This window comes from Phialemonium atrogriseum (assembly GCF_030411735.1).
Source record: "Phialemonium atrogriseum strain 8032-3 unplaced genomic scaffold QBC33scaffold_18, whole genome shotgun sequence".
Taxonomy (NCBI): Eukaryota; Fungi; Ascomycota; class Sordariomycetes; order Cephalothecales; family Cephalothecaceae; genus Phialemonium; species Phialemonium atrogriseum.
The window spans coordinates 630,422-658,045 of record NW_026848155.1 but is presented as its reverse complement, the minus strand read 5'-3'; the positions used below and the strand labels follow the sequence as shown (position 1 = coordinate 658,045).

The window sequence follows — 27,624 nt, the reverse complement described above, 5'->3', positions numbered from 1 at the left end:
ACGAATGCCGGGGACCGAAGGAGTTAGGAGGTTGTTGCTCTCAAGATATCGATTTCTGGGAGAGGCTAAGCAGATCCAACAGCTTGGGTCGCTCTTAATTGGTGTCTAGCTCAGAGTCGCCCCACCCAAACACAATTGTTTTTTTTTATGTACCATCCCCATCGTAGCTAATAAAAGTTTTGTTTCTCTCTTCCCTTCTTCCCACTCCAAGGGGGGAAGGAAGCCCTGTCAAAATTCCCCTCCGCTTCCTGTCACGTACGTACAGTACTGTACCTACATACGTAGCGTGCCACAGTGTTTCCGGTAGTGTTAATGCCTGAACCTTTCCTTGCCTCGCTTCCATCCATGCCTTGGGCTGTCTTACATGTGGATTTTGCGAGCAAGTTGCATCATGATTTTCCTCCCGTCCTTACGGAGACGTGGGTCGACACGTCGTGCATGTACATGTACATACCCTGTACATGGCATGCATGGTGCATGAAAAGTTCGTCATGTCGTAGGGGGATGAATAAGTACGACCTACGCAGGGCGGAGTAGATGGCTTGTTAATGAAACGCTCCTTTCTTTCTTCCTTTTCCTTTCCGTTTCCCGCTATGTGTACAACGCCTCTTGAATGAATATAAGTAGGTGGCTGTGGCTGTCGGGTGGTACCATTCATTTTGGACAGTTCTCGTGGACGCTAACGTGGTAAGGAAGGTACCGCCGCGTTCTGTTCTCCAGTTGAGTTCCCGCTTTGAAGAAGTCGTGTTCCAAGATTGCCAATTTCGTGATCCCACTCAATCTCCAGCCTGTGAATGCCGTCAGTTACGAATCACGATAACCGTGGGGCAAGCGTCTCGTGATCTTCGATGTCTATCCTGGGAAGTATTGACTCAACGACTCCCCAAGCTGTCCAACCAACCATACTGAGATCACTTCAGTCCCCAATTGGAGGGTGGAGTATACGAGGCGCAAGTCGAAACCCATTTCGACCACGGTTCCCTTCCTATTTGAGGACTCGCCACGAAGTAGTCCCGAGCGGAAATTTAATGAGGTACCTAGCCTGCAGCCAGGAACACTCGCAGATTCCATCACCGTCGTAACGGGAGATGCTCCCCCCCCAGAAACTACCAGGGAGGTGAGGTCCTTCTACGGTAACAGGTACCTCCTACTTCCTTTGCCTACGATCACAGAAGGGGACGGGGACCACGGATGGATGGGGCACGTGCCCACCAACCCACATCATCCCTCCTACCGCTACAAAAGAGCGCGATGGATGAGGCCTAAGGGCTCTAGGCTACCTTGGACCAGGATATTTAGGTTGGTGTTGCGGCCCAATAACGAATACACGTGTACTACGATGAGGGCTTCAAGCGAGAAATCCCGGCGGGAAGCGGCGTCGATTGCATGCATACTGCAGAAGCGTACGTGCAATGGTGCATGGACCACAGCGCCATCGTCCGTCCATCGCCCCCATCATTTGTGACTGTGGCCTTGGACGAACCGCAGAGCGAGCAGCAGCTGCAGGGATAATGAACGCCCCCCGAAACAGAGCGACGACCAACACCGGGGCTACCCATTCAAGCCAGTGTGGTAATACCTATCCAATGGCTCCTAAGCGATCGTTTTTATGACGAGTATCAGAAGGCCCCAAGTTTGATTTATGGGCGTGATGGCCCCCACATTACTGCAAGACCCCGACTTTCTAATCTCTACCTACCTACAATGTACCTACCTGGAGTAGTCCTTGATGAGCCCGGTTGACTGGCGGTGGGTCACACCGTCAAGTTCCCAAAGCCCACGCCCAAGCCCAGGGCCATCCCTGACCCTATGACCGCCTGAGAAAGACATCACCAACATCTAACCATGCGGTATCTGTTATAGGCATCAGGCATCCGCAATCCTCCCCGGAATAGGCACGACGCAGCAAGAACTATAGGGAGTCGATCTTGTACAGTACTTTGAACAAATATGCGAACAAGGTCAAGGACAGGGCGCTGAGGCAAGGAGCTGCATGCAGCTGCCGTCGATCATGTGTGCGCCCCCGTCAAACCACTGATGAACTAAGGTAGAAAACTAGAAACTAGGCAGGCGGAACGGCTCGAGGCCAACCAACTGCTGGGTCCACGTCGCCTCATTTTTCTCGCCTGCCAGCCATGGAGAGATTGGTCGATTTCGTTGGATTGTTGCGTCACATTCGCGGCCTTGTTACGGGGTGCCGAAGTCGGAACTGGAATAATAAAGCTGCTACCCCCCACGCTTCTCGAGGTCAAGGTGGGTGTCGGTGAGCCTGACCTGTGACCTGTGTCACTGTCGAGATTTGAGATACAATCCGTGCTTCTTTCTGGACAGGCACAACTTACGGGGTTATGCGGGGGATGTTGCATCCAGCAACTGGAGTCCCTGCCACAGAACAAATCCCCACAATCCACATCATCCATTCTCATCGTGATTCCAAGTTCTGCTTGTCGTGAATTCACACGAGGGTTGTTGCCCAACGTCGGCTGTCTGCTGTGCTGCACTAGTGTACATGTGTATGTGCTGCAATCAGCAACCACACCGCCTCTCCTATGGAATTCCAGGTTCCTCAGATACCTACGTTACGTAACTCCACGTGGTTTGCTTGAATTGCCGACACTCGCCGGGTTCAATTTGGGCAAGCTGCAGGTCGAAGGATGGAACTTGGAAGTTCCACAGGTTCCAAAGGAACGGAAGAGCTGCGGGAACGGTTGTAGCCGTTTTCCCTTGCTCTGCTTGCCTTTGGATAAGTTAGGTAGCTACCTAAAGTCAGTCCAGCCATATATTCTGTCAAGCAGGTGGTGCTATCGCGCCCCTTCCGATTGGTTCGCCTCCCTTTTCCACGCTTCCTAGCCCAATCCTGACATTGACGGCTCAGTAGCACAGCCGGAAAAGTTCACCTTGAGAAGAACGATCGTGCGAATTGGTGGCACAAGGCATTTCTTATCTTCATTCAGGTCATTACTAAACCCGGCCCCGCATGCGACGGGATGGGGAATGTTGCGGATCCCAGGGCCGTCTTCCGGGCTCTGCCCTTCCGCCAGTGTGGAGATATACACGGCCCGCAGCACTCCGACCCCAACGAGATAATATTGCGCATTCAAGGACACTTTGCCTCTGGGCTCTGTGCAGCAGAAGAAGGGGAGCGCGAGAATGCCTCCAGAAAGCCCCACTGTTTCGTCGAGGCCGTGATTAGTTAATAGGGACATCGGACGTTTATCGCGGGGATCCTGTTTGCCGCGAAATTCCAATTCAGCCTGTTGGAGAAGTTCGCGGGGTTCTTCAGACTTCAAAAGTGCAGTGCAGTGCTCTACCCGTTGCCATTTTCTTTGCTACCTCTTCAACGTCTCTCAAACTATAATTATCGTCTCCGATATTCACGATGGCCGACCAAGAGTTCCAGCAATGGCACGTCGCCAAGCCGTACATTGACCTCCACTGCTCGCTCGGTGAGGGGCCCTATTACGAGAAAGCGACCAACACGCTCCGGTTCCTTGATATCATCCAGAAGAGGATCCATAGCGTCTCGCTTAGCGAAGGGCCCGACTCGCTCAAGACCCTCCAGCTGGACAGCCCTATAGGCGTGACCGCCGATATCGAGGGAGTTGACCCGCAAGACAAGATCCTGATCGCGGTGAAGTACGGCATTGCCATCCTAGACCGCAAGACGGGGAAGTACGACTACCTCACCAAGTTTGTGGACGGCGAGGGGAATCCGAGGCTCAGAAGCAATGACGGTGGCGTTGATCCGCTCGGCCACCTCTGGCTGGGCACCATGACGGACTTTGACCTGGGAGACTGCCAGCCCGAAGGTGAGTCGGACAAGCAATCCCAATTTGTTTTGGACTGAGTTGCGACGCCTTAGCGCTCAGACCCCTCACTGGTGCCACATGCCGTGAAAGCCATTCTGGCGTCGGATGTAGTGTTTTCCTCGCCTCCTTAAGCTCGTTTCTCGCCATCGCCGATGCGAAGTGGCCGAAAATGGAAAACGGTACATGATCTGACCGACATACTCTGTAGGCTCGCTGCTGCGCTTCGACCTGAACAAGGCGGGAGAGACCGTCAAAACTGGTCTGACGATCCCAAATACTATCGGCTGGTCTCCGGATTACAAGACCCTGTACTTTACGCACTCTTCGGCCGGTGAAGTGCTTGCTTTTGACTTCAACCTAGCCGACGGGAGTGCCTCCAACGAACGCTTGTTCTACAAGCACGAGGGGTCAGGCGGTCCGGACGGCTTTAGGGTCGATGTGGATGGGAACATCTGGCATGCCATCTACGGCGAGAGCCGCGTCATCAAGATCTCTCCTCAGGGGAAGATTGTTGGACAGGTGAATTTGCCAACCAGAAACATTACCTGCACCGAGTTCGTCGGGACCGAACTTTTCATCACGACTGCGTCGGACGATGATGGTGAAGGCGATAGCAAGTCTTACGGAGGAGGCCTGTTTAGGGTCGATGTTGGCACAACTGGAGTCGCCCCCCATAAATTCAAGCTGAACGCTTGACTGAGAGTCACGGCTGGCAACGAATCACGGCTGGGATAACCTGTCGGCTCTATGATACAATGATACACATCTAGTGCCCTCATTTCGACCCTGTCAGCTACATCTGACTTGTGAGCTGTGAACTCCAGTTAGTAGGTAGTTGGCATTTCACTGTCGTGTGACACGGAGCAAGTGAGCGACATGATCTGGTCGAAATGAAATATCCATTGACTCGTTCCGACCCTCCAAGGTCCACACTTATCAACTCCTACCTGATTTCAGCGCACACATCGTCACCGGAAGGAATTCCCTGGGAAAGCCAAGCTGGACTTCAGACCTGATCAACTCCAAGCCTGCCAGTTGGAATTTACTCAGAAACTTCCTATCCCTCCCTGTTGAGCCGTGAACCACACGACCACCCCCCTTTTTCAACGTCACAGACGGGGGAAATTGAACACAGAGCTGCCCAGGTCATCGAACAGATCAATCCCGCTGCTACTGACGTTCTCCCTGACCACGATGAAACCCCATCTGGCCTCAGCGCACCCTTGCACCATTCGAAAAACTGCACCAGCAGCGCGTCCGTCAGGTGGCTGAGACACCACTGAACCTAGATGAGGTCGTATCTGTCGTGCTCGGATGGTTGTCATTCCCCTAGGACGATATTTGCAATGTCCCTTATATCATTCTTGCCTCTCAAGTCGTGGGTGGACCTAGCCACTTGCTCGACTACGGCGACGTTCCTTGCCACGGAGACGGGAGGCGCTTCGGTGATGCGTCCAATGCTGAGAGACGATTTCCTGTCGTGTTAAGCTATCTTTTATGTCATGAGAATATGAGAGCAAGATAAGGAGTTATCTTTTGCTCCACTCATGCAACTACATGCCCTGCGCCAACCTCGAGTGCGTTCTGAATAATTCTTTGTCCCCGCTATCGTACCGACACCGAGCCTCGTAAGGAAGTTTTGGGAATCCTGCAGATCCACCCTGGAGATGTGCGGAAGGCCTCTTAGCATCCCATTCCGGCATCGACCCTTTGCCAGTTCGGATTACTCTCGACCGTTCTCTCGACTAATCTGCGAGTCTGGGGTCGGAGCTAGAGGTCAGGTCTTTGCTGGATCTACCATGTTGACAAGAATGATTACCTAAATAGGTGCCTAGAATAGACCCAAAAATGCGTGTGCGATTATGAGTTTGCTATGCGTAAACTTTAAGCATGGAGCAAAATGTTATTGTTGGGGCATATATCAATGGCTACCAGGCAGTTTGTATTATACTGTACATACAGTACCCGACCTGCCGACGTTAGCAATAAGCAGCGAAGAGATAGAGGCACCTACCCCTCCGTGGGTAACTACACAGTATTAACTTTAACGCACTGTATAAACCAACGCATTATCTCGACCATCCAGGCAGCAAAATCCCAACTTCATCCATGAACATCACATCAGCGGAAAGTCAGACGCGTTGGGCGTAGCAAAAGGCCACTGCGGCCAAGGTCACCTCGCTCGGTAAATAACGACCTTGACACTCACTGCGCAAGCTATCACTCCTTCCCACGACCCCTACCATCCGCTTGGTTGGACAAGGTCGATACTTCCAAGCCCTGCCTTCTGCCTGTTTCTATCTCGTCACCACCCAACCTGTCGCACTTGCGTACAACAATCCGTGCCGCACTCATTACCGCTTCAAAAGACCATAGATCAGCAATCATTCCTGGCCCGAATTCTTAATTCTCGAAAGGTGCAGTATCACTCGGATCACGGCGCTTCTGGGAATCAAAGTGGGAAGGCTGACGACGATATTCAGCAATATCACAATTCAGAATGGCTCCACATTCTCTGGCACCCTCCTCCACTTCTAGCCATGAACTTGGAGGTGGCACCTATGACCCGGTTAGCCCAGCAGAAGATGACGATGGGGGATCTCTTTTCGGGGACGGTGGTAGCGATGGAGGGTCGCTTTTCGGTGAGATCACTGCCGATGAGGGATCTCTCTTCGGTGATGGCCCTGGCGATGATGTCTCCTCTTCCCCCTTTATGGAAGAGAAAAATGACTATCGGCCTAAAATCACTCTGCCCACGCCTGAAAGCCAGCTCGAGTTTTCAAATGACTCTGGTGAGGGCACACGAGCGAGCAGCTCAGATTTGCTCAGTCTACCTACCATTCCTGATCCTCCTGATGCATTCTTCAGTCATCAGGATGGACACACTTCAGGACTACACGTGGTTAGTACCCATCATCTTACTGAGGCTCCTTTCACCATGTCTCGGGAGGAGGAGTTGGAGCTTGAGGCAATGATGGAGTCGGACCTCCTTAAAGAGTCAGCTGTTAATACAGACACCAGTCATGACAGCCGCGATCAAGAAGGCTATGGCACAACCAGCACTGATCCTCTCCCCTCGGAGGACGGATTTGACCAGGATCTCGCCCTGACGGAGTTCAAACTACTAAGGAACCAAGCCCTTAGGAGTACAGCAGGCTTTGAGTCTTATACGGCATCTCAAGCCGGACTCGGCCTCGGATTGGACGCACTCACAGGCTTCCGATTTTCCGGTGCAGCCACTCGCCGTGGCGTCCGGTTGCCTAGACGAATCGACCTCGAGGAACAACATGTCCAGATCCTAGCGCCATACCTAACACTCAGTCGTCGCACCAAAAATACAGAGCACTTCGACCGACTTGAGCTCTGTAACGCCTCAGGTAAGGCCTTGATCAAGCACATGAAGGCTTACCTTGCAAGGCCAGAAAGTTACTGGTTGATCAGCCGCGGACCGGAGGCCAACCCAATCCAAGTGAAGGACGCTCTCCTCAAATCCGCGTTTCATCTCCTAAGGACGGAGGACTGGGGAACCAAATATTTCGGAAGGCATCATCCCTCGGGCCAGAATCGAAAACTCTACTGGCCGGACGATTCTACCTTGATCACCTATCATTTTGTCCTTTTCCTCAGCAAGATCATCGACTCCGAGAAATTACGGCTGAAGTCCAAGAAGAAGGCGACCCAGCCACAAGAGCTGCCGACCGGCGGGTCGAGACAATGTCCAATCGACCTCTCGACCGATGGCATCCCCCTCTCGGCACCTCAGGGCGTGCAGCCATATGCTTCTCATTGTTTCCGCTCGTCTGAGCCTTTGAGCCATCCTCCGCTGTGCTGCCCCATGGTTTTCGGATCTCAGAACTGTGCCAGCTCGCCCACCTCGACATGGACCGACGACACCTCCACCAGCATTACCCCAGATATCTCGTGCCATGGCAGCAGCCCGGATTGCCGAGATCATAAACTTTGGCAGGAGGACCCAGCCACCAGTGCCACTTTCGACATGCTCGCCGAGGAAATCTCTCGCATCAAACGGCGAAAGCGAACCTCTGCCACGGTCCCCGCCGACGCCGACCTCAAGTATCGACTCTCCTTCAGAGACGAGGACGATAGCGAAGAGCTCCGCCCTGCCGTGACGTACAGGCACTCTAACAAGGTCATCCTCTCGGGTGCCTTTCTCTATCTTCAGAAGTCGTTCGCCACCGTCGCCACCCGAGCCATCATCATGATCAACACCCCGAAGGGCCAGGAGCGCATCAATAGCCAGGAGGAGTGGGATGCTGCCGTTCTGTCTGTCTGGCAGGCGAAGGGGACTGGCGGGCTTGTCGAGGTTGACGTCGTCGTCTGAGGAAGAACCGCACTCGAGCCCACCAGTTTCTGTAGAGCTCGTCGTGCTCTGCGTGTACTCGGGCTTTCTGAAATGAGAAAAAGATGGGAGTTTACGGGCGTTTTTGGAGGGGCCACTGCGGGGAAAATGTCCCCGGGGGACAATGTTATGGTTTGAGACTGGTAGGCATGGTTCTGGTATTTCAATAGCCAGTCAGGCGTATGGAGGAAGGTTGAGACGGTGGGCGTATTCTTTCTGGTGTTTGGTATACCCAATTCTAAGCCTCAATCGATGGTTATGGTTCTTATTTTGACACACTCTCTCGTACATCCGAAGAGTGAAGCTCCATCTACTGGTAGACTTTCAATGTCAACTTGGCTATACAATGTATGTACAAGGCGGGATGGCCGCCATCCATGTAGGCCGTAGAAAGATCGGACCGCCTCAATGGACGCATGAGTCTACCCTCGTCTCGAGGCCGGTCCTGGGGTTACGTACAATGAAGGGGAGGGAGAGGAGAGACTATGACATATGCACGGCGCAACTGGGTGTATAACTCATCCACATCAAATATCAACAAGCACCAAGAAATTCGTAAGGCAAGCAAGCATTCAGGGACACAGTGGAACGGTAGTTTTAACGAGGGCTCTATACACTTGGCTCGAGTTCCCTTCTTTGGCTTCTGCTGAAATAGGCCAGTCTTCAGGTAGGGGAGTATACTACAACGGTTGTTCAGGTGCTATACAACTATTTCAGGACGGCCTGCAGGCTCTCGAGGACCTAGATATAACCTGGTTAGCCAGCTCGACAACACAATCGGGTTTTGCTCGCGTGCGTAACGTACCTCTAACTCAATCTTCGCCTCAGCAATGTCCTGCTCACTGCCGCTGCCATTGGCGACCTTCTGCGCCTCCGAGATCTGAGACCGGACGGCCTCCGCGCTGAAGTCCTCCAGCGAGTAGCCCTCGACGGCGTTGATGCTCATATGCGAGTTGGGCTGCACGACGGCGAAGCCCCCGGAAACTGCCACCGCAAAAACTCTCTGTTAGCTCACGACTCGTGCGCTTCTCCCCTGTCAAGAAAAAAAAGAGGAAGGGAAGAGATGAAGGGAAGAGATGAATGGGGCATGGTTACGTACGGAAGAACTGCTTGCTGCCGCCGTTCTCCTCGACGACCTCGACGACGCCGGGCTTCAGCTGCTCAATCGACGGGACGTGGTTCGCAAGGACACCCATCTCTCCGGACTCGGCGGGGATGTTGACCTGGACGACATCCTGGGACTTGTAGATTGTCTGTTTCGCACACTTCGGGTTAGCCTCCATGTTCCCCCAAATTCCCGCGCTCCTTGCTTCTCAAAAGCGGCCCCTATGCGTTCCATATCGCGCTGTTTCGTTCGGGGGAGAGAAATGGAATCATAGTCGGTTCGACTTCGCCTTGCGTACCTGGTGCGGGAGGGACAAGCTCAGCTTGATCTGTTTGCAAAAGTCAGCCAGGGAACGAGCGCGCATGGGACGGAGCTCCGGGGTGTTGGAATGAGACAAATAACGTGCCTTGTCGGGAATGGCCTCGGCATAGCCTCTTCTCTGCAGAGGGACACGGATGGCTGCCGGGCGCGCCCGAAGAGCTGCACGGGCGATGCGGAAGGAGTTCATGATGGGGGTTTGCGGGCTCAATTGAGAGTGCAATTGCTTTGGCACAGGGTCGTCGTCAACGAGAATTGCTTCCGACCTCAAACTCGGGTAGCCGACATGCACCGGCCTCGGTCACGTGCTGAGAAAATTGAGCGGCAAATTATTCTGCCGGGCCGGCTTAGTAATTTGATTCAGCCTAAGTGAATAGCATCAATATCTTATTAGAAAGCGATTAGAGGCATGTTAGTTGCATTTATCGGGATCTAGGATCTATCCAGATGACAAAAACAGATGCCGCCCTTTTCACCTATGACGTCAGATTTCCTGCTCAACCAAGTGAATCTGCGATGTGGCTTGGATTTCCCTGCAAATGAAACGTTCACTCAGTTCCTTGCATCGTCAGCATGTGGCCACCCTTTTTGTTGGCATCGCTCATCGCCCGCTGATCATCCCAAGTGGGCTTGCAGCTTGCAGACAGAAGGAAATTGAAACTAATAAGGGACCTCCTGGTTTTGTGATCATCGCTTTTGCGAAGGTTACGTTTGGTGATCTTGTGCCTGGCCATGGAACATAAAGAATGGACGGGAAGGAAACGATCGAAGGAAACGGATCGGCAGTCAGGTGTCCCTGGTCAAGCTGACATAAGCAGCTCCCATTTGGTGTTCTTTTTAAAAAAAAAGAAAAAAAAAATTATCACCAGGAATCTCGAAGGGTTCATGCACAATGCAGGTTGGCTCTGCACTCTGCCGCCGCGGGTGGCGTTCATTGCAATTGCTTCTTGGACCCTGTTCCCAGAAAAGCTTGCCAGGGGGAAACTCAACTCTTTGTGTACGCATAGGGTGCCCGTAATGGTTTGTAGCAGGGGGAATCTAATTTCCTGGGTTGTTTTGATCCGTGTCAAAGAGCAGGAGGAAACCGGCCATGCACGTCGTCGAATCTGGGGGTTCTCGGCTTGCCGATTTGGGTTGCCAAAGCGCCCGTGCCGCCTGAAGACGAACACAGCATTCCCACTCCAATCTGCAAATAATGCGGGCGGGGTTACAATTGGTCATCGCGGGGTAAATGTTGGACCCCCTAGCTGCGTCAAGTTGGCTGTTTTGTTGGATGGTAGTCTGCCAACCTGAGAAGTGAGAAGTGAGAAGAGAACTTGCTGAACGGCAGGAGACCGTTTGAGGATCTGCCGAGTTAGGATCGTCACGGTCTGGCGGTCAGGCACACAGGCGGAAATACACTATATGGTAAAGTGTTATTTCCCACACAGTAGAACGAGATGACTATGCGTAGCGTCCAATGCTTCCAATCCGTTTGTCATGGCAGCGGCAGCTAGGAAGTTCTCGGGACAAGTCGGGCGTAGTTGCAGCTTCAGCTTTCCATCCACCTTACCAATTACTGCCAAGTGCCGACTGACTTCCTATCCCCCTGATCACCATAGGGTCCGTTCCAAGACAGGGTCAGATGGTAGAATCTCAAAAGAGCTAATCTGGATCCAGGGAAGAATGAAAATCAAAAGGCTAGACCATGTTGGTAGTTGTCTGAATTCCAGGTTGCATGAGCAGCATACAGGCCGCATGGAATGCGTTTCTTACCGTATGTTTCTTCATCAGATGACAATTCAGATACCGACAGTGCCAGATTCATCTTAGTTTTCACTGTGCCCCATTAGGGCTTTGGTAGTGTTTTCCGCAAACGATGCATCAATTCACCGCCAATCTGCCCAGCCCAGCAGAGCCAAGAGGAGGAAGGAGAATTTTGAGGGAAAAAAAGAGAGAACCTAAGAGGTGGCCCACAAGTGAAACGGTGAACGATGAACGATTCGCCATCTGAGATTAATAAGACCAGCATGAAGTGTTGGCAAGTGTTGGCAAGTGTTGGCAAGCGTTGGCAAGCGTTGGCAAGGTGGCGATAGAAGTAAATTATGGCCGGTACAGTGTCCAACAATGACGCTACACCGTCGACACGACCCCCACCCTGTTGGTATTTTTCGCCCTCCCGCAAGTCGCGCAAACTACAAACCCTCTTCAATTTCCCTCGCAGCAGCCTTGACCTGATTGGAAAGCCGATCCCATCCCGTCCATAACAGCCCGGTATCGACTCCCCTTCACCTCAGGCACTTCATCCATTCACCCTTTCCGCCTGCATCCCTCAGTCTGCTCGAGATAGAGACACTCTCGCCTCAGCTGAGTGAGACTGCACGAAGACTGATCAAGAAGGACTCCGAAATATCATCCTTCAGCCCTTCCCAGGCCGCAGGTCCACGGCCTCGGCTTGAAACCAGACCTCGAACAAAATCAAAACTCCAACCAGCAACAACGCGACCTGCGATGAGCCTCCAAATATAGCAATACGGTCCTTAGGGACACAACCACTCAGACCTCCAAGGCAGGCGGAGGCTGCCCTTGCGGCAGGCTTCAGACACGTCCTAGACGGCTTGACTGATCTTGATCGTCACTCCCGGCTTTTGAGGAGCATCCTCTCTTGCCTCGTTAAGAGATTCTCCTGTATTATCGACAATCCAGCGCGTATATTTTGCGTACCGACACTCAATCCACACCGGAACTCGTCAAAACCACAGCAACCCGACCACAATGTGCAATCACATTCCTCACGACAGCGCCACGCTGGGAGCGTTGGCGCTGACCTCGAATTCGGTCAACGTAGAGCTATCCACCGACGAGGATGCGGGTGACTCTGATGAACCTCCCGACCTACCTCCACCAATGCCTCCCGTCGCGAACCATTTCAAGCGCACCCCCATCAGGGGTGGCAACGAGAATCACCAGTCGCTGTTGACTAAGGCTCTCTTGTGCCATTCTGAAGATGAGGCATATGAGAGAAACTCGTTGACCAAGCGGAGAAGGCGGTCGATAACAAGCAATATCAGTATCGCGTCGACCGCTGATCTGACGTGTGACACCGGCATCACCACTCCGGCGCGGACAAGTTCTCCCAGCCCACGACTGCCAGATATTGGTTTCGTTCTCCGATCTCACGGTAACCATCCTGTGACACATCCTTCGAACGAAGATGCCATCCCACCACGCCCCACAGGATTACTTCAAGCCCACCGGGACACACCCGATCCTGCTGCACAAGCACTGGCGAAAAAGCGATGCATCTCCTTCGCATGTGCGGCTAAACCAACCCGCGACGTCGACGCCCAGCCTCCACGCCATCAGCGGCCCACTGATGGCACGCTTAAGCCGACTTTGCATGAAGCCCCGAAACGACCCTCCATCAAGTTCGCCTGTCCTGCTCAGCCATCATCGAGCAATCCCCGCTATCAGCGATCAGAGTTGCTAGCCCGTACTCCGATGCCCAAGTCGACACTCCACAAGGACCGGTCGCCTTCTGCCGCCCACAAGAATCGCTCTCCTTCCACTGTGCGGTCCGTTCGATCCGTGACTCCCAGGCGGTTACCTCAGAGCCCAACAGCTACGCACACTACAAAGTTTCTCACGGCCAACTCGAAAGACCTACAAAGCGAATGCTCAAGGTTTCACGAATTCGCGAGGGATGAGCCGCAAGAAGACGATTGGATCCGTCTCGATGGCACGCTATCGAGAGGCAGAATCACCATCGATGACACTTTGGAGAAGGAGAATGCCATCCGGAAGTTGGGCAAGGAGGCTGAAGAGGAAGCCGAATTGGAAGAGGAGATTGAAGGAGACGACGATGAAGATGGCGATGATGACGACGACGACGAAACGGCGGGCGCCAATGACGATGATGGCGACTTGGGGGACGATCTACAGCCAGGCGAGGTGGATGAAAGCCTGGAGTTTGAAGACGACTATTCTGGATATGGCTCCGACGACGATGCCTCGGACGGTTACAACACAGATAACGAGGTCGGATTTGCCGATTCAGATGATGAGGATGACGACCTGGTTTTATGGACAACAGGCCAGGCCAGCAAATTGAACCTCGTTGGCCCAGGCCCCTTGCGCCGCCGTTCGTCGTTGGGCGAGACCTGCTCCGATTCATCTGCGCGCATAAAGCCTAGACATCGAAGCAGTCGCGCGAAGGACGCCGCCATTCGCTCTGGAACCCCCGAGCTACCGGACAGCACCGACTTTGTCTGCGGCACTCTTGATGAAGACCGGCCATTGGAAGAGGCATACATCTCCCGCATCACCGCCCGCAAACGGGAAAAACTTCATCCCATTCCCCAAGACATAGACCCCAGCTTTCCTACGTCGGAGCCGGAAGATGATGCCGAGGACATGCACAAACATGACCAAGGAAACGAGGATCACGTATGGCCCCACGGCGAGCTTGAGGATATCCACCACGAAACCAATCGTGGAGACAGGTGGAAGAGAAAGAGAACTCAATCCCCGAAGCGTCACCATTCGCCGCCTCCTAAGCGTCATCATTCGCCTGCACCCAAGCTTCGCGGTCGCTCCCCACGCCGCCTCTTTGAGAAGCAGTCTCCAAGACGTTGGAGGTCACCGCCGCCACCTCAAGCGGCCAAGTCTCCTACGGTGTCACCGATCAAGCCCGGCCAGAAAATTGCCTTCAAATCTCTGGCTTTTCGGCCGGGACTGGTCTACACCAAGTCGTTGCCGAGAACCCCTGCAGTATTCTCGCACATGAAGAAACGGAGGCACTCACACACGCTGACAAAGGGGGATCATGTCCGTGGCGCTATAGATATCGTCAAGGGGCTCGAGCAGAAGAGACAGAGACGGAAGGAGAAGTTCTACCAGAAATACTGCAGCCGTGCGCGGAAGAACCATGTGCAGGAGAGAAGACCCGCGCCGGGCCAAGGAGCACAGCGTATGAGAGAGGTTGGCCTGATCATGGCTGGGAAGATTGGGCCCGGGAACTACGTTCTTTCTGTCTAGGCGAGGATGGCATCTTGGAAGCATTATATCACCAGGGGCATTGGGAGGCATGGCAAATTGCATTCATGATCATCTACGACGCTCGCGTTCGTTTCAGCGAAGCCGTACCCATATACATTTCTTCTCTTCTTCGCCCTTTTACCCCTTTTCACTTTGTCTCCCCGCGAATGTTTGGGTTTGTAATTTGTATTTACTACCTTACGAGGCCGGCGACTTCCTTTACTGAGCCTCCTCGGTACATAAATCTCTCAGTCGCTTATCCGCTACAGAAGCACCGATTGAGTCTTTTCCTAATACCATTACTTTTTGATGCTTGTTAGCGTTTGGTATTGGACTATCTATCAAGTGAGCGAGAAAGAGAGACAGCGCACGACACGGCACGTGTAGCCATGAATTCACGGATCTAGGTTTTTAGACTCTTCGAGGTCTGAAGGTTTTCGTGTGTGAGTCAGTGGTAAGCTCGGTCTGTCTGCTTGGTGAGGATGCCGATGCCCAAACCGAATCTTGCCTTATGATTCCTAGGCGTTTAGAGTTTAGCGACAATGAAGGTAGCAACCAAGGTTCAGAACGGAATACGTGTACAGTTCTGAAAGTTAAGTTTTAATTTCCTACCTATATAAGATGTCTATCTGATTCCATTCAAACCTCCGAATTCATTCGTCCTCCCTAGAAGAAAAACAGACGCTGTTCGTGATCACGTGGTTTATGCCTTGAAAACCAGGCGTTTAAGCTCGCTTTAAGTATCGTGGCACTCGCGCATACATTCAACCATACTCGGCTTCTATAATTTTTCAGCCACGTGAACAAGTCGACGACCTGAGAAGATCATTTACACAGCGGAACCGCTTTCAAGGGAACCGGACACATACAGCCGCCATGTGGTTGGTCAACTGGTGTATGTCTCGGATTGCAATGTTTGTATCTCTGACGGCAGACGCTGACGCTTGTGTCCATACAGTCTACGATGTCCTCTCCTCCTTGGGCCTGCTCAACAAGCACGCCAAGCTTCTTTTCCTAGGACTTGACAATGCTGGAAAGACTACCCTGCTACACATGCTGAAGAATGACCGGATCGCCATTCTGCAACCTACCCTCCATCCGAGTCAGTACCGCCCCCGATCCAGATGGATAACCCACGTCTACGTGGCCATATGGAGCTAACCACCTGTGCAGCATCGGAGGAGCTGGCAATCGGCAATGTAAGATTTACGACGTTCGATCTCGGCGGCCATCAGCAAGGTTTGTATCCCCATCTCTCTTTCAGCAGCCCCATTGCTTCGCTCGTTAGTAGCTCTCCTTTTGCTAACTTGCCCTGTGCCCACTCTCCAGCCCGCCGTCTCTGGAAGGACTACTTCCCCGAGGTGAATGGCATCGTCTTCCTCGTCGATGCCAAGGACCATGAGCGGTTCCCCGAGGCCAAGGCCGAGCTCGACGCCCTCCTCTCCATGGAGGAGCTGGGCAAGGTCCCATTTGTCATCCTCGGTAACAAGATCGACCACCCGGATGCGGTATCCGAGGACGAGCTCCGCCACCAACTGGGCATGTTCCAGACCACGGGTAAGGGCAAGGTGCCTCTCGAGGGGATCCGGCCGATCGAGGTGTTTATGTGCTCGGTCGTCATGAGGCAGGGTTATGGCGAGGGTATCAGGTGGTTATCCCAGTATGTGTAGGTATACCGAGGGTAATCCGTGGAGATATAAAGACGCGATTTTGGGAGTTCTTTCATGGAACGACACACGTCCTCCATGGAGGGTTGCACCTTGATTTATTTTTTCCGTGGATGGGACGGGTGTTTCTTTGGAAGATCGTGAGCCATCATTCTAGTACGATACGATACGACATGCAAATTACGCTATAAACAAGAAGTCTCCTCGGTTTTCTGATTGTCTACAATGGTCAACATCAACTCTGTACGCCAGAAATGTATGGCCGTACGGGTCTTGGAAGCAACATCTGGAAGCATTACCATCGAGCAACTCGTTTCCTTGATTTTGTTATGTAACAGAATTAATTACTGCTTTGTTGCATGATGACATAGCCAGCCTCCTTGCAACCCCACCTCCAATAAAATGCCACGATTATCTACCAGGTACCTAGGTAGCTCGGTACCTTGCCCGTTGCCGAGTATGAATTGAAGGATCTCGTGATTGTCTTACCCTTGCGCAAGGAAGTTTCAACCAGTTTCCTCTTCACCTCCTCTTCACTTCATGGGTTCTGGTTAGAGAGACTCGGCCATGCAACCACTGGCTCTTCAGCCCAAACCTGGCTGAACGATACGAATCAACATGGCCCCCACATATGCATCCAGCTTCCCGCCCGAAGCCTTCGACTACACCATCCTCCCGGACATCAACACCAACTTCCTATCCACCGAGCACCTAGAGGCCTTCATCCAGGCCCTCGGCGCCCCGGACGCGATCCAGAGCCCCGACGACGCCTCCTCGTCGCTCCAGCCCGACAGCCCTACGGGCCTGCGGAGCGACAACCTGCCCAGCGTCACAAAGCGCCCCTCGCAGGAGTCGGTCGGGGGCACCTCGCGGGGGGACGGCGGATATGACCACTCCGGCGCGGTGGCGGCCGCGCAGGCGGCGGCGGACCACTCCGCCGCAGACCAGCCGCTCGCCTCCCCGCGCCCGGCCGGCGGCCACCGGTCGGGCAGTGCTGGGAGCCTGTTCATCACGGCGGCGAACGACTGGGCGCCGGTGCACGAGAAGGTGACGAGGACGGGGCGGCGGCACCGGGACCGCGATCGAGGGCGGCGGCGGCGCAGGGCTGGCGACGCGGCTGCGGCGGTGCTGGGCCGCCGGTCCAAGGACGAGACGAGGGAGGGGTATCTGTACGGGGTGCTCAAGTGGCCGTTCCTGCTGATCGTCGGGGCGTGGATCGTCGGGCTGGCGGTCGCGTACCTGGCCACGAGGACGTACATATGGGGGTACGAGTACTTTGTGGCGTGGCGCGGGACCAGGGAGAGGCTGCGGAGGGCGATGCGGGCGACGTCCAACTACCGCGAGTGGGTCGCCGCGGCGAGGCAGCTGGACGGGTTCCTGGGGAACGAGCGGTGGAAGGAGGAGAACGAGTACGCGTACTACGACAGCAAGACGGTCAAGAGGGTGGGGGGCGAGATCAGGAAGTGCAGGATCAGGGCCGAGGCCGTCGAGGCCCGGGCCGCGAACGGAGATGTGGCTAGGAGCTTGAGAGGCGCCACCCCTGGGAAGGATGCGGAGGCGGTGGAGGACCTCAAGGCGCTCATCGAGGCGTGCGTCAAGAACAACTTCGCCGGCGTGGAGAACCCGAGGCTGTACAGCCAGACGTACTACGGCACCAAAAATCTCGTGCAAAATTTTGTTGATGAAGGTACGATACTCTCCTGCGGCCCTAGCGGTCTGGTTCTAATTTTTTGTGACGTGGAAATCTGGGCTAACCAACTAACGTGTTCACTCGCAGTGGGCAAAAGCATCAATTTTTTGCTCGAGACACATCAGCTCTCGTTAGAGCAGAAGAGGACTCTGTTCAAGGGCATACACGCCAACTACGGCCGCACTGCTCTGTGCCTGTCTGGAGGGGCGTCGTTTGCTTACTATCACTTCGGAGTCGTCAAGGCGCTTCTGGATGAAGACCTCATGCCCGATGTCATCACCGGCACGAGCGGGGGAGCTCTCGTGGCAGCGTTGATCGCGACGAGGACCAACGAAGAGTTGAAGAAGCTTCTGGTTCCCGCCTTGGCGCGTCGGATCACTGCCTGCGAGGAGTCCATCGCAGTCTGGTTCAGGCGATGGTGGAAGACGGGCGCCAGGTTCGACTCGATAGACTGGGCCAAGAAGTGTAGTTGGTTCACCCGTGGCTCCATGACTTTCCGGGAGGCGTACGAGCGGACGGGGCGGATTCTCAACGTATCCTGCGTCCCTTCAGATCAGCATTCGCCGACGATCCTCTGCAACTACCTGACGAGTCCCGACTGCGTCATCTGGTCAGCGGTGCTTGCCTCGGCGGCCGTGCCCGGGATCCTCAACCCCGTCGTCCTCATGATGAAGACACGCAACGGGCAGCTCGTGCCTTACTCGTTCGGGCACAAGTGGAAAGACGGCAGCCTCCGGACGGACATCCCCATCAAGGCCCTTAACCTGCACTTCAACGTAAACTTCACCGTCGTCAGCCAGGTCAACCCCCACATAAACCTCTTCTTCTTCTCCTCCCGGGGCTCCGTCGGCTCGCCCGTCACGCACCGGAAAGGCCGCGGCTGGCGCGGCGGCTACCTGGGCTCCGCGACGGAGCAGTACCTCAAGCTCGACCTGAACAAGTGGCTGCGGGTGCTCCGCCACCTGGAGCTGCTGCCGCGGCCCCTGGGGCAGGACTGGTCCCAGCTCTGGCTGCAGGAGTTTGGCGGCACCATTACCATCTGGCCCAAGACGGCTCCAGGCGACTTCCTCCACATACTGAGCGACCCGGACCCGGCGCGGCTAGCTCGGATGCTCCACGAGGGCCAGCAGAGCGCCTTCCCGAAGCTCAAGTTTGTGGCGAACCGGCTGAGGGTCGAGAGGCTCATCGAGCGCGGCCGCAGGGAGACGAGGCCGTTTGTGAGGAGGGGCAGCATCGAGACCATCATCAGCGAGGACGACCTGAGGAGCCTGCTCCGGGGACAGGGCGTCGGGGTGAGCGCGACGGAGACGGAGGACGAGACGACGGATGTGGATGGGGATGGGGAGGAGGGGAGCAGGGTTGTCGACGGCAGCGAGGAGGCGGTCTCGGACGGTGATGAATATTATGTGGCTGAGGTGGACGGGTTGAAGGAGGATTAGGTTACGGGCTATGCGCCTTTAGCTTTGGTAGAGGGTTGTCATTTCTATGCTTACTTTTTTTAAAGACAATTAGGTTCACTGTGTGCATGCGCACTTTGCTCTGGGTACAGGCTGTCTTTGCATATTTTTCAACTCAATCATGCATGGCATGGCGTCAGGAATCCGAATATTCGGTCAGGGGTAGTAGCCCGGATTCTTCAATACCAGAGGTTAATTCCGACACATGATGGACAAAATTGTCAGACGAGCGCAAAGGCGATTCAGTTGCCGGAGCAACGGTTTATCTTTGCCCCTGAGACCAACGCCCTGAAAGGCACAGAGAAACCAATTAAGGTTAGAAAGCTCGGCGACCGAAAACCTAGAAGACTTACAATATTATCACGGGATTTCGTGGCAAGGGTTGCGATGGTTTGACTAGGTTGTTACGATAATTTCGCTCTGGGACCAAAATATACCACGAGATTTGATTTGACCAGGGAGTCATGATACTCGTAACTCAGTGGGAAAAGTGTAATTTACACTTGGCCGTAAAGCATGAAAAATGATAAAGAGTGTTGCTCTCCCACCCTTGGACCTTCCTCCCAGTGATCGCACCTTCCTTCGTCTACTTCAAGGAGAAATCTGACCAAACGACGACTTCCACAATCGCAAGAGACAACAACTTTGCCAGTAGTAAGAGACAGCAACCTAAAACAAATCATCAAGATCACCTCCAGCAAATTTAGTACTATCTGTTCCCACGCGATAGCTTTCTAGCTCGGGAACCAGCAAGAGCAGCAGTATTGGCTCGCAATGGACAGCAACCCTCTCGCCAACGACGGGTTCTCCTCGCCACCAGTGGCCCCCGGGGAGATAACGTCTCAAACTCATCGGCTAGAAGGATGGGGAGACGAATATACCATGGACTGGAACCCACAGACTTCACACGACACGGCGGTATCCAGTCCGATCTCTCAGCCAGCTCATGTCCAAACCGACAAGGACCTAACCCCCTTGTCTCAAGCCAACAACGATCAAGGCTGGATTCCTGGCATGGGCGGCCAGTCGATCTACGATGGTTGTTTCTATGAAGGAATCAACTTGAATCCAGCCAGCTATGGCTTTGGCAACAGCAGCGGCAACATGTACACAGGCAGCATGGTGTTTGACAATACCGACACGTTTGCAGCCGGCATGTTTTTCGACAACGACATCAGCAGCACCTACACAGCTGGTGGAACTACCGACCTCCCTATCATGTATCTAGACGGCGGACTTTACAACACCATGGGTGCATACAATGCTATGTGCACAAGCGACATGGTGTTTGACAGCAACCTGCCTGAAGGTACAGACATTGGCAACGACATGCTTACACCAGGTCTTGTCCTCGACAACGACATGTCTATGCAAGGCCTTGTCTTTGGCAACGACATGCTTGCACCGGGTCTTGTCTTCGACAACGACATGTCAGCACAGGGTCTTGTCTTTGGCAACGACATGTTAGCACAAGGCCAGGAACAGCAGCAATTCCCGCAGGAAACGCTCACCCAAGCCATCAACAGGGTGCTCCAGACGAGACTAGCGGTGAAGGAGAGGGGGCGGTACCCAAGCCGCTATAACAAGGTCTTCCCAAGGCCGCGCGGTGCCATCCATGGCCCCTCGAAGCTGAGGACGATGTGGCGTGTTGGCGAGCCGCAGTGGATGGATGAGGAAATGGCGCAGTGGTTGGAAGACTTCTCCCCGTAGGGGGGTTGGAGGTTGCTGTGTACCGTCATCTGTCAATTGTTGTCCTGGACACGGGAGACGCTATCTTTGTCATCCTGGGAATGGCTGGCCCAGTCCGTCAAGGGGGTAATACAGGGAACGACGAGTGAGCTAGAATATAAATTATGTCCTTTGATTGGGATAAAATCCACCCCGATCAAGTTGTCTCCGTTTCGCCGTGGTTCCAATGGGCTTGGCTTGTCATTTTAGAACCGATTCAATTTCCCCCAATGATGCCACCCTATGCACTCGATGACCCCGTATAAGACTCCTTGCTGTTGACATTGTTGAACACCAACCCGGGATGGCCAATGCACAGCAAAAAGGTAGCCGCGATGACGAACCTGTTACAAACACCGAGTCAGTACGGGGCGGAGGGCCCAAAAAGGAGCAAAAATAAAGACTTGTCGTGGATCACTCACACTCCCTCAAAGACGATAAAGAGGGTCTCATTGGCGACCAGCGGGCCCGAGTACCCCTCGCTCAGCTCGTCGACGCGGAAGATGCAGCGCGCCAGGATCAGCACGACGGCGACGCCGAGGAACCCGAGGAAGGCCCGCATGCGGCGGCTCAGGCTCGGGGCCTCGCCGCGGCTGTGGTGCCGCCACAGGCGTACCAGATAGTCGGCGAAAAGGGCGGAGAAGACAACGAGCGTGAAGACCTGGAAGGAGAGGCCCGCCAGCGCGAGGTTGACACCCAGATTGCTCGCGCCCGAGGACCTGGTCGACATGGCGCCTCCGGCGCCCTGGAGGGCTAGCGAGATGACGTCGCAGGGGATGAAGACCCAGTAGAGGAACTTGGGGCTGAAGCGCGCGAGGCCGGGGGAGATGTGATCGATCCTGGAAGGGATTGTAAGTCAGCATCAATGATCTCAGAAGGATGCCATGTATAGTTGTCGTGAAGTGCGGGCTGGACGTACGTCTGGGCGAGGGTCACGTAAATTGCAGCGCAAAAGAAGATGGGCCCTGTCGTTACGCAGACTGTGGTTTGGTTAGTTGAGAGCGAACGACATGAGCTGGGTAGACATACCGATCTGGATCATGAAGGCAACGAACTTGAAGGGGTTGTAGTACATCATCACCCGGCCAGCATAGCCCAGGATCTCGTCAACACACCCCACTATCATGCACACCATGAACCCCTGAGTCTTCCATCTGATCCCCAGATAGATGTGGATGGCCATGGCCACTGAGTAGAGGGCAATGAAGATGACATTGGCTGGGAGGGATGGCCGATACCGATACACAGACTGCTCCAACTCGCAGAGTGCCAGGGTGCAGTTCCCATCGGGACCGAAGGCGATAACATTGGGCTGTGTTTGGTTCATTGTCACTCGTGTCGTAAAGAGAATCAACGAGCTGAGAGTAGTATAACTCTTGTCTCTTGGTACTGGATGATTTGAATATCTCGCCAGGCCTACCGCCGGCGAGGGAATCCTGATATATATCCATTTGTTTGTTTAGTGGCTACACACAAATAGGGGTGCTTATGGTCCAGGATTAAACTTGGAGGATGGTTGACAGGCTCGCATCCGTCGTAATGCGATTGCGTCGCCACATCGAACATGAGACAGCATCGCCGTGCGGCTGATTTCATTCAAGGGCAGCCACGATCAGTGCCGGTGAGTCTAACTGGAGGCAGGGATGATGTGATATCATTCTTTTTGGGTGAGGTGGGGACTCGTTCGCTTTCGCTTAAGCGCCAAGTCGGGCCCGATAAGCTGGCATCCCCCGCATCCATCCCGTTGCCGAATGCGAGTCCCATTCACCATTTGGACGGCCTGCGAGACAAAGGAGCCCAGCCGCGTCACCAACATGTTAGCGAGTGCGAATGTCGCCTTAGATCGGCCATTCATTTATTAGCATGGTAGGGCTGACACTGTCATAGCTGAACCAACATGGAACGTGTCCCTCAAATACCCCTTGCTCGCCGCGTGGCGTCTCCAATTAAAGAATGCTGAGAAGCAACGAAATACGATTTTGCAACCCAACCCTCCCACATCCCTACCCATATGAAGAAAACGGATCACTGCTGACCCGGCCATACTCCCCCTGCGACAACGCAGCGGCTTTTCGGCACGAGCAAAAATGTCCTCCCATATGCCTACACGTTCGGGGTACCCCCTGAAGTCTCGTCCCTCTTTCCATTTCTGGTTGCGAAGCTCAAGAGGAGATGAGATAGTCTTCCGACATATTTACTCCCCCCCGCCCCCTCACAGCGCAACAGCAATCACCAAGACGAAAGCCGGGAACAGCGCCCCCATGCCGTACTCCAACCACGCGCGACCGGGCACCAACCAAGCCGCCCCGCCGGCTGCCGCCGCGCCCCTCCCCGGCGACCGCGGTCGAGACCACGCCACGGCGGCGGCGGCGGCGGCGTTGGTGCTGGCTGGGACGGTGGACGGCGACGAGGGCGGGCCCATCTTGTCGACGCCGGCGGTGATGGTGACAGGGGCGAAGCCGAAGCGGTCGCCGCTGGTCCAGTTGTAGCTGTAGGTGGAGAAGGTGCCGTTCCAGTCCGGGTCGGACGTGTACCAGATGCTGCCGACGTGGGTGAGATTGCAGGCGGCGCCGGCGGTGCCGTTGAGGCTGCACCGGTTGACGACGGTGTGGTTGGCGCCGCCGAAGCGCGCGCCCGTGAACTCGAACGTCCCGGGCCCCTGCGTGATGATGCTCGGCTCGCCCGTCAAGTCGGGCTTGGGCGGCGACGACGTCAGCGTCGGTATCCCCGTCGTCACGTTGTCGGTGCGGCTGTGCGTCGGCCGCGGCCGCCGGTCGCCCCGCGTCGTCGTGATCGCGAACGTCGTCACGTCGTCCGTGACCCCGACCACCGAGCCGCTGTCGCGGTGGAAGAGCGTGTAAGGGAGGCCCTCGTAGGCGCGCTCGTCGATGTAGAAGATGTCGACGACGCGCGTGGCTGAGGGGTCGTCCGAAGTCGTCCCGGTGATGTCGGAGGTGTGTTGGGAGTGGACGGTCGAGTTCGCGCCGTCAGGTCCGTCGGAGCCGTCATCGCCGTGAGCGACGGCTATTGGGCTGAGGCACAGGGCTATCAGAAGGAGGCGGATGAGGGCGGTGGTACAGGATGGCCACCATGCCATCATCAGTCCGACTGTGGCCATTTATTCTTTTGATTTCTTTTCAGCAAAGGGGGCCAAATGACTCGCAGCACTGGAGCGAATGATTCAGAAGCAGAAACAGAGGCATTCACATCGCCTTCTCGATCGAAATTCGCCTAGAGGAAGCAGTTGTAACGAGTGATTGTAATGAGCGACGTTGGTACAAATCCCGAGATGCATTTCTAGACTGTTGAGACGCAGGAACTCTGTTCGCTCTGCCCATATCTATCTAGAAAATCAGCTAAGAGCCATTCTTGACCTAAGCCTGCTCAATGGAGAAGCTCCGCACGTCATTACTATAGAGAAAGAAACCCGAGCGGAGAAAGTCTACGGGTGTAGACTTTAGCCGTCAAGCTGTATATATCGAAAGCCGCCAAAAGGTTAACACAGCTCTTTAATGCCCTCCACAGCCCCAAGACAGTAAGAACGGAGGAAGAGCGAGGACCGGAGAGGGGAAAACGGTGACAAAAAGTAGAATGGCATGCTTCCCGTCCTCCACGATGGATCTCAAAATGGCCCACTGGGCGATTTATCAATTGCCACGGGGTCCGGACGACAACTCCCACAAAACCTCAAGAAGTTCAGAATAGTGGCGCCTAGAGAGAGGTTCGCCCAGAAAGCAAGCGCTTGCTTAGCAATTGCACTCGAGCCGCGTGTTTCTGCAACGTAGCATCACCATCAGATGGCGGAAGATCGCCGCCACCAGCAAACAAAAATTGAGGTGTGAACGAGGCTGGTCGGCTCCCTCTTGAAGCTGGTGCTCGGGGCGCCGCGGTAGCTGCGCCGAAAGGTCAGACCCCCAGTGTGGCAACGTGGCACAGCCCCGTGGGAGGGTGCTTGCAAGTCTGGTATTTCGAGCGCCAGGGAAGAAGGCCGCCCGCCATGGGGCCAAGGACGGCCAAATGATCAATCGTCATCATCGGGTCCCGATGATGGCAGCGGCTCGGCGGCGGAGCCGGGGGAAGATCGCTACTTCATAAACAAGGGCATTGCCCCCCAAAGTCGTGATGACCTGGAGACCCATTTTCGATCCCTTCATCTCCTTTGCTGCTGCACTAAGGGGCTCCTCCATTTTTTGGCCTGCATCAATTGGACACTCGACCACACCGTGCGAGAAGAGCCTACCAAGACCCAAGAACGCCCCCCATGGCGGAGAGGCTAGCCGGTTGATCATAGAATTTGCGGGATGGGGCACAGAGCGAATCCTGCAGCCAATAGTGGCCGGAACAACTAGGATTAATTTCCGAACAAAGATCAAATAGGTTAAGTTAGGTGGGCTTGACCCAGGGTTTTATTCCCTCTGGGAAATGAGCTACCAGGGTTAGCGACGATCCCAACTTCCATGGCTTGCATGGTCAGTTCAGGGGGTACTGGGCTCCCGCTGTCCTCGGCGGATTCGAGTCAGGAGCAAGACATCGAACGCAAGTCAGTGTTTCCATTCCGATCACAAGTCTCAGATTTCACGGCGAAGGGTCAAGATAAGTTATTGGGAAAATGGGGTCCTGGATGTCGTGTTCTGTCGCAAGACAGCTCGAACGCCCAAATACAATTAGAATATTAAGTACATCAAAAGTATGTGCCATGCTGTACGCTAGACATCCCAAGTTGGTTTTGAAACACAATCCAACAAGACCCCGTAAATTGTCATGATAATGCCGTAGCCTTCCAGGCTTCTAGAAGTTTGAAGGAGAAGTCTGTCGCTTATGCCAGGAAGGCAACGAGGCCGGCGGCAGCGGCGAGGAGGACGGAACCGCCCATGGTGGCAGCACCGGCAGTGACAGTCGCCTGGGGAGGGGCGGTGCCAGTGGGGTAGGAGCTGTTGCCGACGGGGACGGGGTAGCCGACCGAGGGAGTGGCGCAGGGGATGTCGACGGTCTCATAGATCACAGTCGGGATGACGGTGGTGACGGAGGTCGAGATCGTCTTGACCGAGTAGGTCGGGACGCAAGCCGGGGCCTCAGTCGGGTAACCGCCCTGAGCCGGGGCGCTCTCGGACGGGTAACCGGCCGGGTAGCTGGCCTCAGGGGTAGAGACGGGGTAACCACCAGTGGGGTAGACGGGGCCACCAGTCGGGTAGCCAGCGGGGGCGGTGGTGTTGTAGTACTTGGTGCTGCTGGCAGTGATGGGGCAGACAGTGGTCGAGATGGGAATGGTCTCAGTGACAACATAGGTGGAGCTACCCTCGGTGGTGGTGTACGAGTTGGTCGAGTAGATGGTGCTGGTGGTCACGGGGTACGCAGTCGAGTAGACCTGGGTGCTCCGGGCGGGGCAGTCGGTCACGGTCGGGGCGCACGAGGTGATGGTGAAGTACTCAGTGGAGTAGACAGTGCTCTCAGGGGCCTCGGAGCTCTCGGGGTAGGCAGGAGCCTCAGAGCTGGGGTAGACGGGCGCCGCGGAGCTCACGGGGTAGGCGGGTGCCTCGGAGCTGACGGGGTAGACGGGCGCCTCGGAGCTGACGGGATAGGTCTCATAGGTGGCAGGCTTCCTGTGGGCCATGGCGGCACCAGCGAGGACAACGGCGGCAGCAGTGAAACGCATTTTGAATGTTTGTTTGGGTCGTTATAAAAACGAGGTGTTTGGTTGAACGAGTGAAGTGAAGCTTGGAGCTTAAAGTGTTTTAAAGAATGGACGACCGAAGTCAGATTGAGTCAAAGGATACTCTGGAGCTGGATTGGCTTGAATTGGCTGAAGAGAGAAAGAAGAAGGAGAGGAGGAAGGAAGGAGGAGGACAGTCTTAAATACTAGAGAGATGGCACCAACACAAGGTAGGTTCGTCGGTCCAACCTCCCAGACTCCAGTCCACCGCCGACTAGCGCCCTCCTCTGGTGATGCTGGAGGAGGTTAATTTCCCGTAAGCTCTGGCGGCAGGAACAAGGGGGGGTTGCACTTGCAGAGAGCCCAGTGGCCCATGGACCCATGGATCCATCATGGATGGACGTGGCAACACTGGCAAGGGAGTTAACGTCTTTTTTTGCGCCAGGGAGCACGCCGCCACCTCATTTGCCCGACTGTTCACCGTAGCAACTGACTGGGATTGAGCGCTTACTCCTGATTTGGTGGATACCATGGCCAGGCACCAAAATGTGACTGTGTGGATACTCTGCTGCAGGCGGTCAATCTCGTCTGTGAGATGACACTGCCACCCAACCTTGCGCTTCCCAGGCTGTTGTTGGTACCTCTTCCGTAAGTTCAGTTGTGTGCTTATGTACCGCTCGGTTGGGGATTACTACCTAATACTACATAGAGGAAACCCCTGGACAAGCTGGCAGAACCTTGAGGCACTGGTTAAGCGAGTTGTAAAGCTAAGTATTGAGCGCGCCCCCCTCTCGTACATAAGGTTAAGCTCTACACTTTGAGAG

At 54.7% G+C, this 27,624-nt stretch overlaps 10 protein-coding genes across 10 annotated transcripts; 5 read left to right on the top strand and 5 right to left on the bottom strand.

Annotated features, from left to right (window-relative positions):
* Positions 1-1,656: 1,656 nt before the first annotated feature.
* On the bottom strand, positions 1,657-2,724 carry QBC33DRAFT_544012 (uncharacterized protein). Its single transcript, XM_060428418.1, has 2 exons — positions 2,343-2,724; positions 1,657-2,289 (listed from the first exon to the last, which is right to left on the bottom strand). Exons 1-2 carry the CDS (start codon positions 2,414-2,416, stop codon positions 2,043-2,045), a joined length of 321 nt encoding a protein of 106 aa, XP_060282012.1. The 5' UTR covers positions 2,417-2,724; the 3' UTR covers positions 1,657-2,042.
* Positions 2,725-3,158: 434 nt separating this feature from the next.
* Positions 3,159-4,802, top strand: QBC33DRAFT_136229 (putative regucalcin protein). Its single transcript, XM_060422089.1, has 2 exons — positions 3,159-3,809; positions 4,018-4,802. Exons 1-2 carry the CDS (start codon positions 3,380-3,382, stop codon positions 4,503-4,505), a joined length of 918 nt encoding a protein of 305 aa, XP_060282011.1. The 5' UTR covers positions 3,159-3,379; the 3' UTR covers positions 4,506-4,802.
* A 1,313-nt stretch (positions 4,803-6,115) lies between these two features.
* On the top strand, positions 6,116-8,601 carry QBC33DRAFT_135735 (uncharacterized protein). The gene has a single exon (XM_060422087.1). It carries the CDS (start codon positions 6,310-6,312, stop codon positions 8,149-8,151), a length of 1,842 nt encoding a protein of 613 aa, XP_060282010.1. The 5' UTR covers positions 6,116-6,309; the 3' UTR covers positions 8,152-8,601.
* On the bottom strand, positions 8,420-10,018 carry QBC33DRAFT_544000 (putative atp synthase). The gene is made up of 5 exons (XM_060428417.1): positions 9,681-10,018; positions 9,573-9,602; positions 9,269-9,422; positions 8,975-9,153; positions 8,420-8,910 (listed from the first exon to the last, which is right to left on the bottom strand). Exons 1-5 carry the CDS (start codon positions 9,780-9,782, stop codon positions 8,878-8,880), a joined length of 498 nt encoding a protein of 165 aa, XP_060282009.1. The 5' UTR covers positions 9,783-10,018; the 3' UTR covers positions 8,420-8,877.
* A 2,328-nt stretch (positions 10,019-12,346) lies between these two features.
* On the top strand, positions 12,347-14,608 carry QBC33DRAFT_579495 (uncharacterized protein; the record flags this gene model as incomplete). The annotated part of the gene is made up of 2 exons (XM_060431141.1): positions 12,347-12,752; positions 12,810-14,608. 2 exons carry the CDS (start codon positions 12,347-12,349, stop codon positions 14,606-14,608), a joined length of 2,205 nt encoding a protein of 734 aa, XP_060282008.1.
* Positions 14,609-15,484: 876 nt separating this feature from the next.
* Positions 15,485-19,404, top strand: QBC33DRAFT_579493 (ADP-ribosylation factor family-domain-containing protein; the record flags this gene model as incomplete). Its single annotated transcript, XM_060431140.1, has 6 exons — positions 15,485-15,503; positions 15,567-15,710; positions 15,782-15,847; positions 15,938-16,274; positions 16,917-17,962; positions 18,053-19,404. 6 exons carry the CDS (start codon positions 15,485-15,487, stop codon positions 19,402-19,404), a joined length of 2,964 nt encoding a protein of 987 aa, XP_060282007.1.
* A 396-nt stretch (positions 19,405-19,800) lies between these two features.
* On the top strand, positions 19,801-21,565 carry QBC33DRAFT_136534 (uncharacterized protein). Its single transcript, XM_060422090.1, has one exon. The coding sequence runs from the start codon at positions 20,197-20,199 to the stop codon at positions 21,130-21,132; it is 936 nt and encodes a 311-aa protein (XP_060282006.1). The 5' UTR covers positions 19,801-20,196; the 3' UTR covers positions 21,133-21,565.
* Positions 21,262-22,640, bottom strand: QBC33DRAFT_135666 (putative parasitic phase-specific protein psp-1 protein). Its single transcript, XM_060422086.1, has 4 exons — positions 22,180-22,640; positions 22,070-22,130; positions 21,573-21,989; positions 21,262-21,494 (listed from the first exon to the last, which is right to left on the bottom strand). The coding sequence occupies exons 1-4, from the start codon at positions 22,475-22,477 to the stop codon at positions 21,392-21,394; spliced, it is 879 nt and encodes a 292-aa protein (XP_060282005.1). The 5' UTR covers positions 22,478-22,640; the 3' UTR covers positions 21,262-21,391.
* A 908-nt stretch (positions 22,641-23,548) lies between these two features.
* Positions 23,549-24,097, bottom strand: QBC33DRAFT_426362 (uncharacterized protein; the record flags this gene model as incomplete). The annotated part of the gene is made up of 1 exon (XM_060424144.1): positions 23,549-24,097. A coding segment is annotated over one exon (549 nt), but the record flags the coding sequence as incomplete, so codon positions are not given.
* Positions 24,098-25,737: 1,640 nt separating this feature from the next.
* Positions 25,738-27,036, bottom strand: QBC33DRAFT_543978 (uncharacterized protein). Its single transcript, XM_060428416.1, has one exon. The coding sequence runs from the start codon at positions 26,801-26,803 to the stop codon at positions 25,967-25,969; it is 837 nt and encodes a 278-aa protein (XP_060282003.1). The 5' UTR covers positions 26,804-27,036; the 3' UTR covers positions 25,738-25,966.
* Between the last annotated feature and the right edge of the window lie 588 nt (positions 27,037-27,624).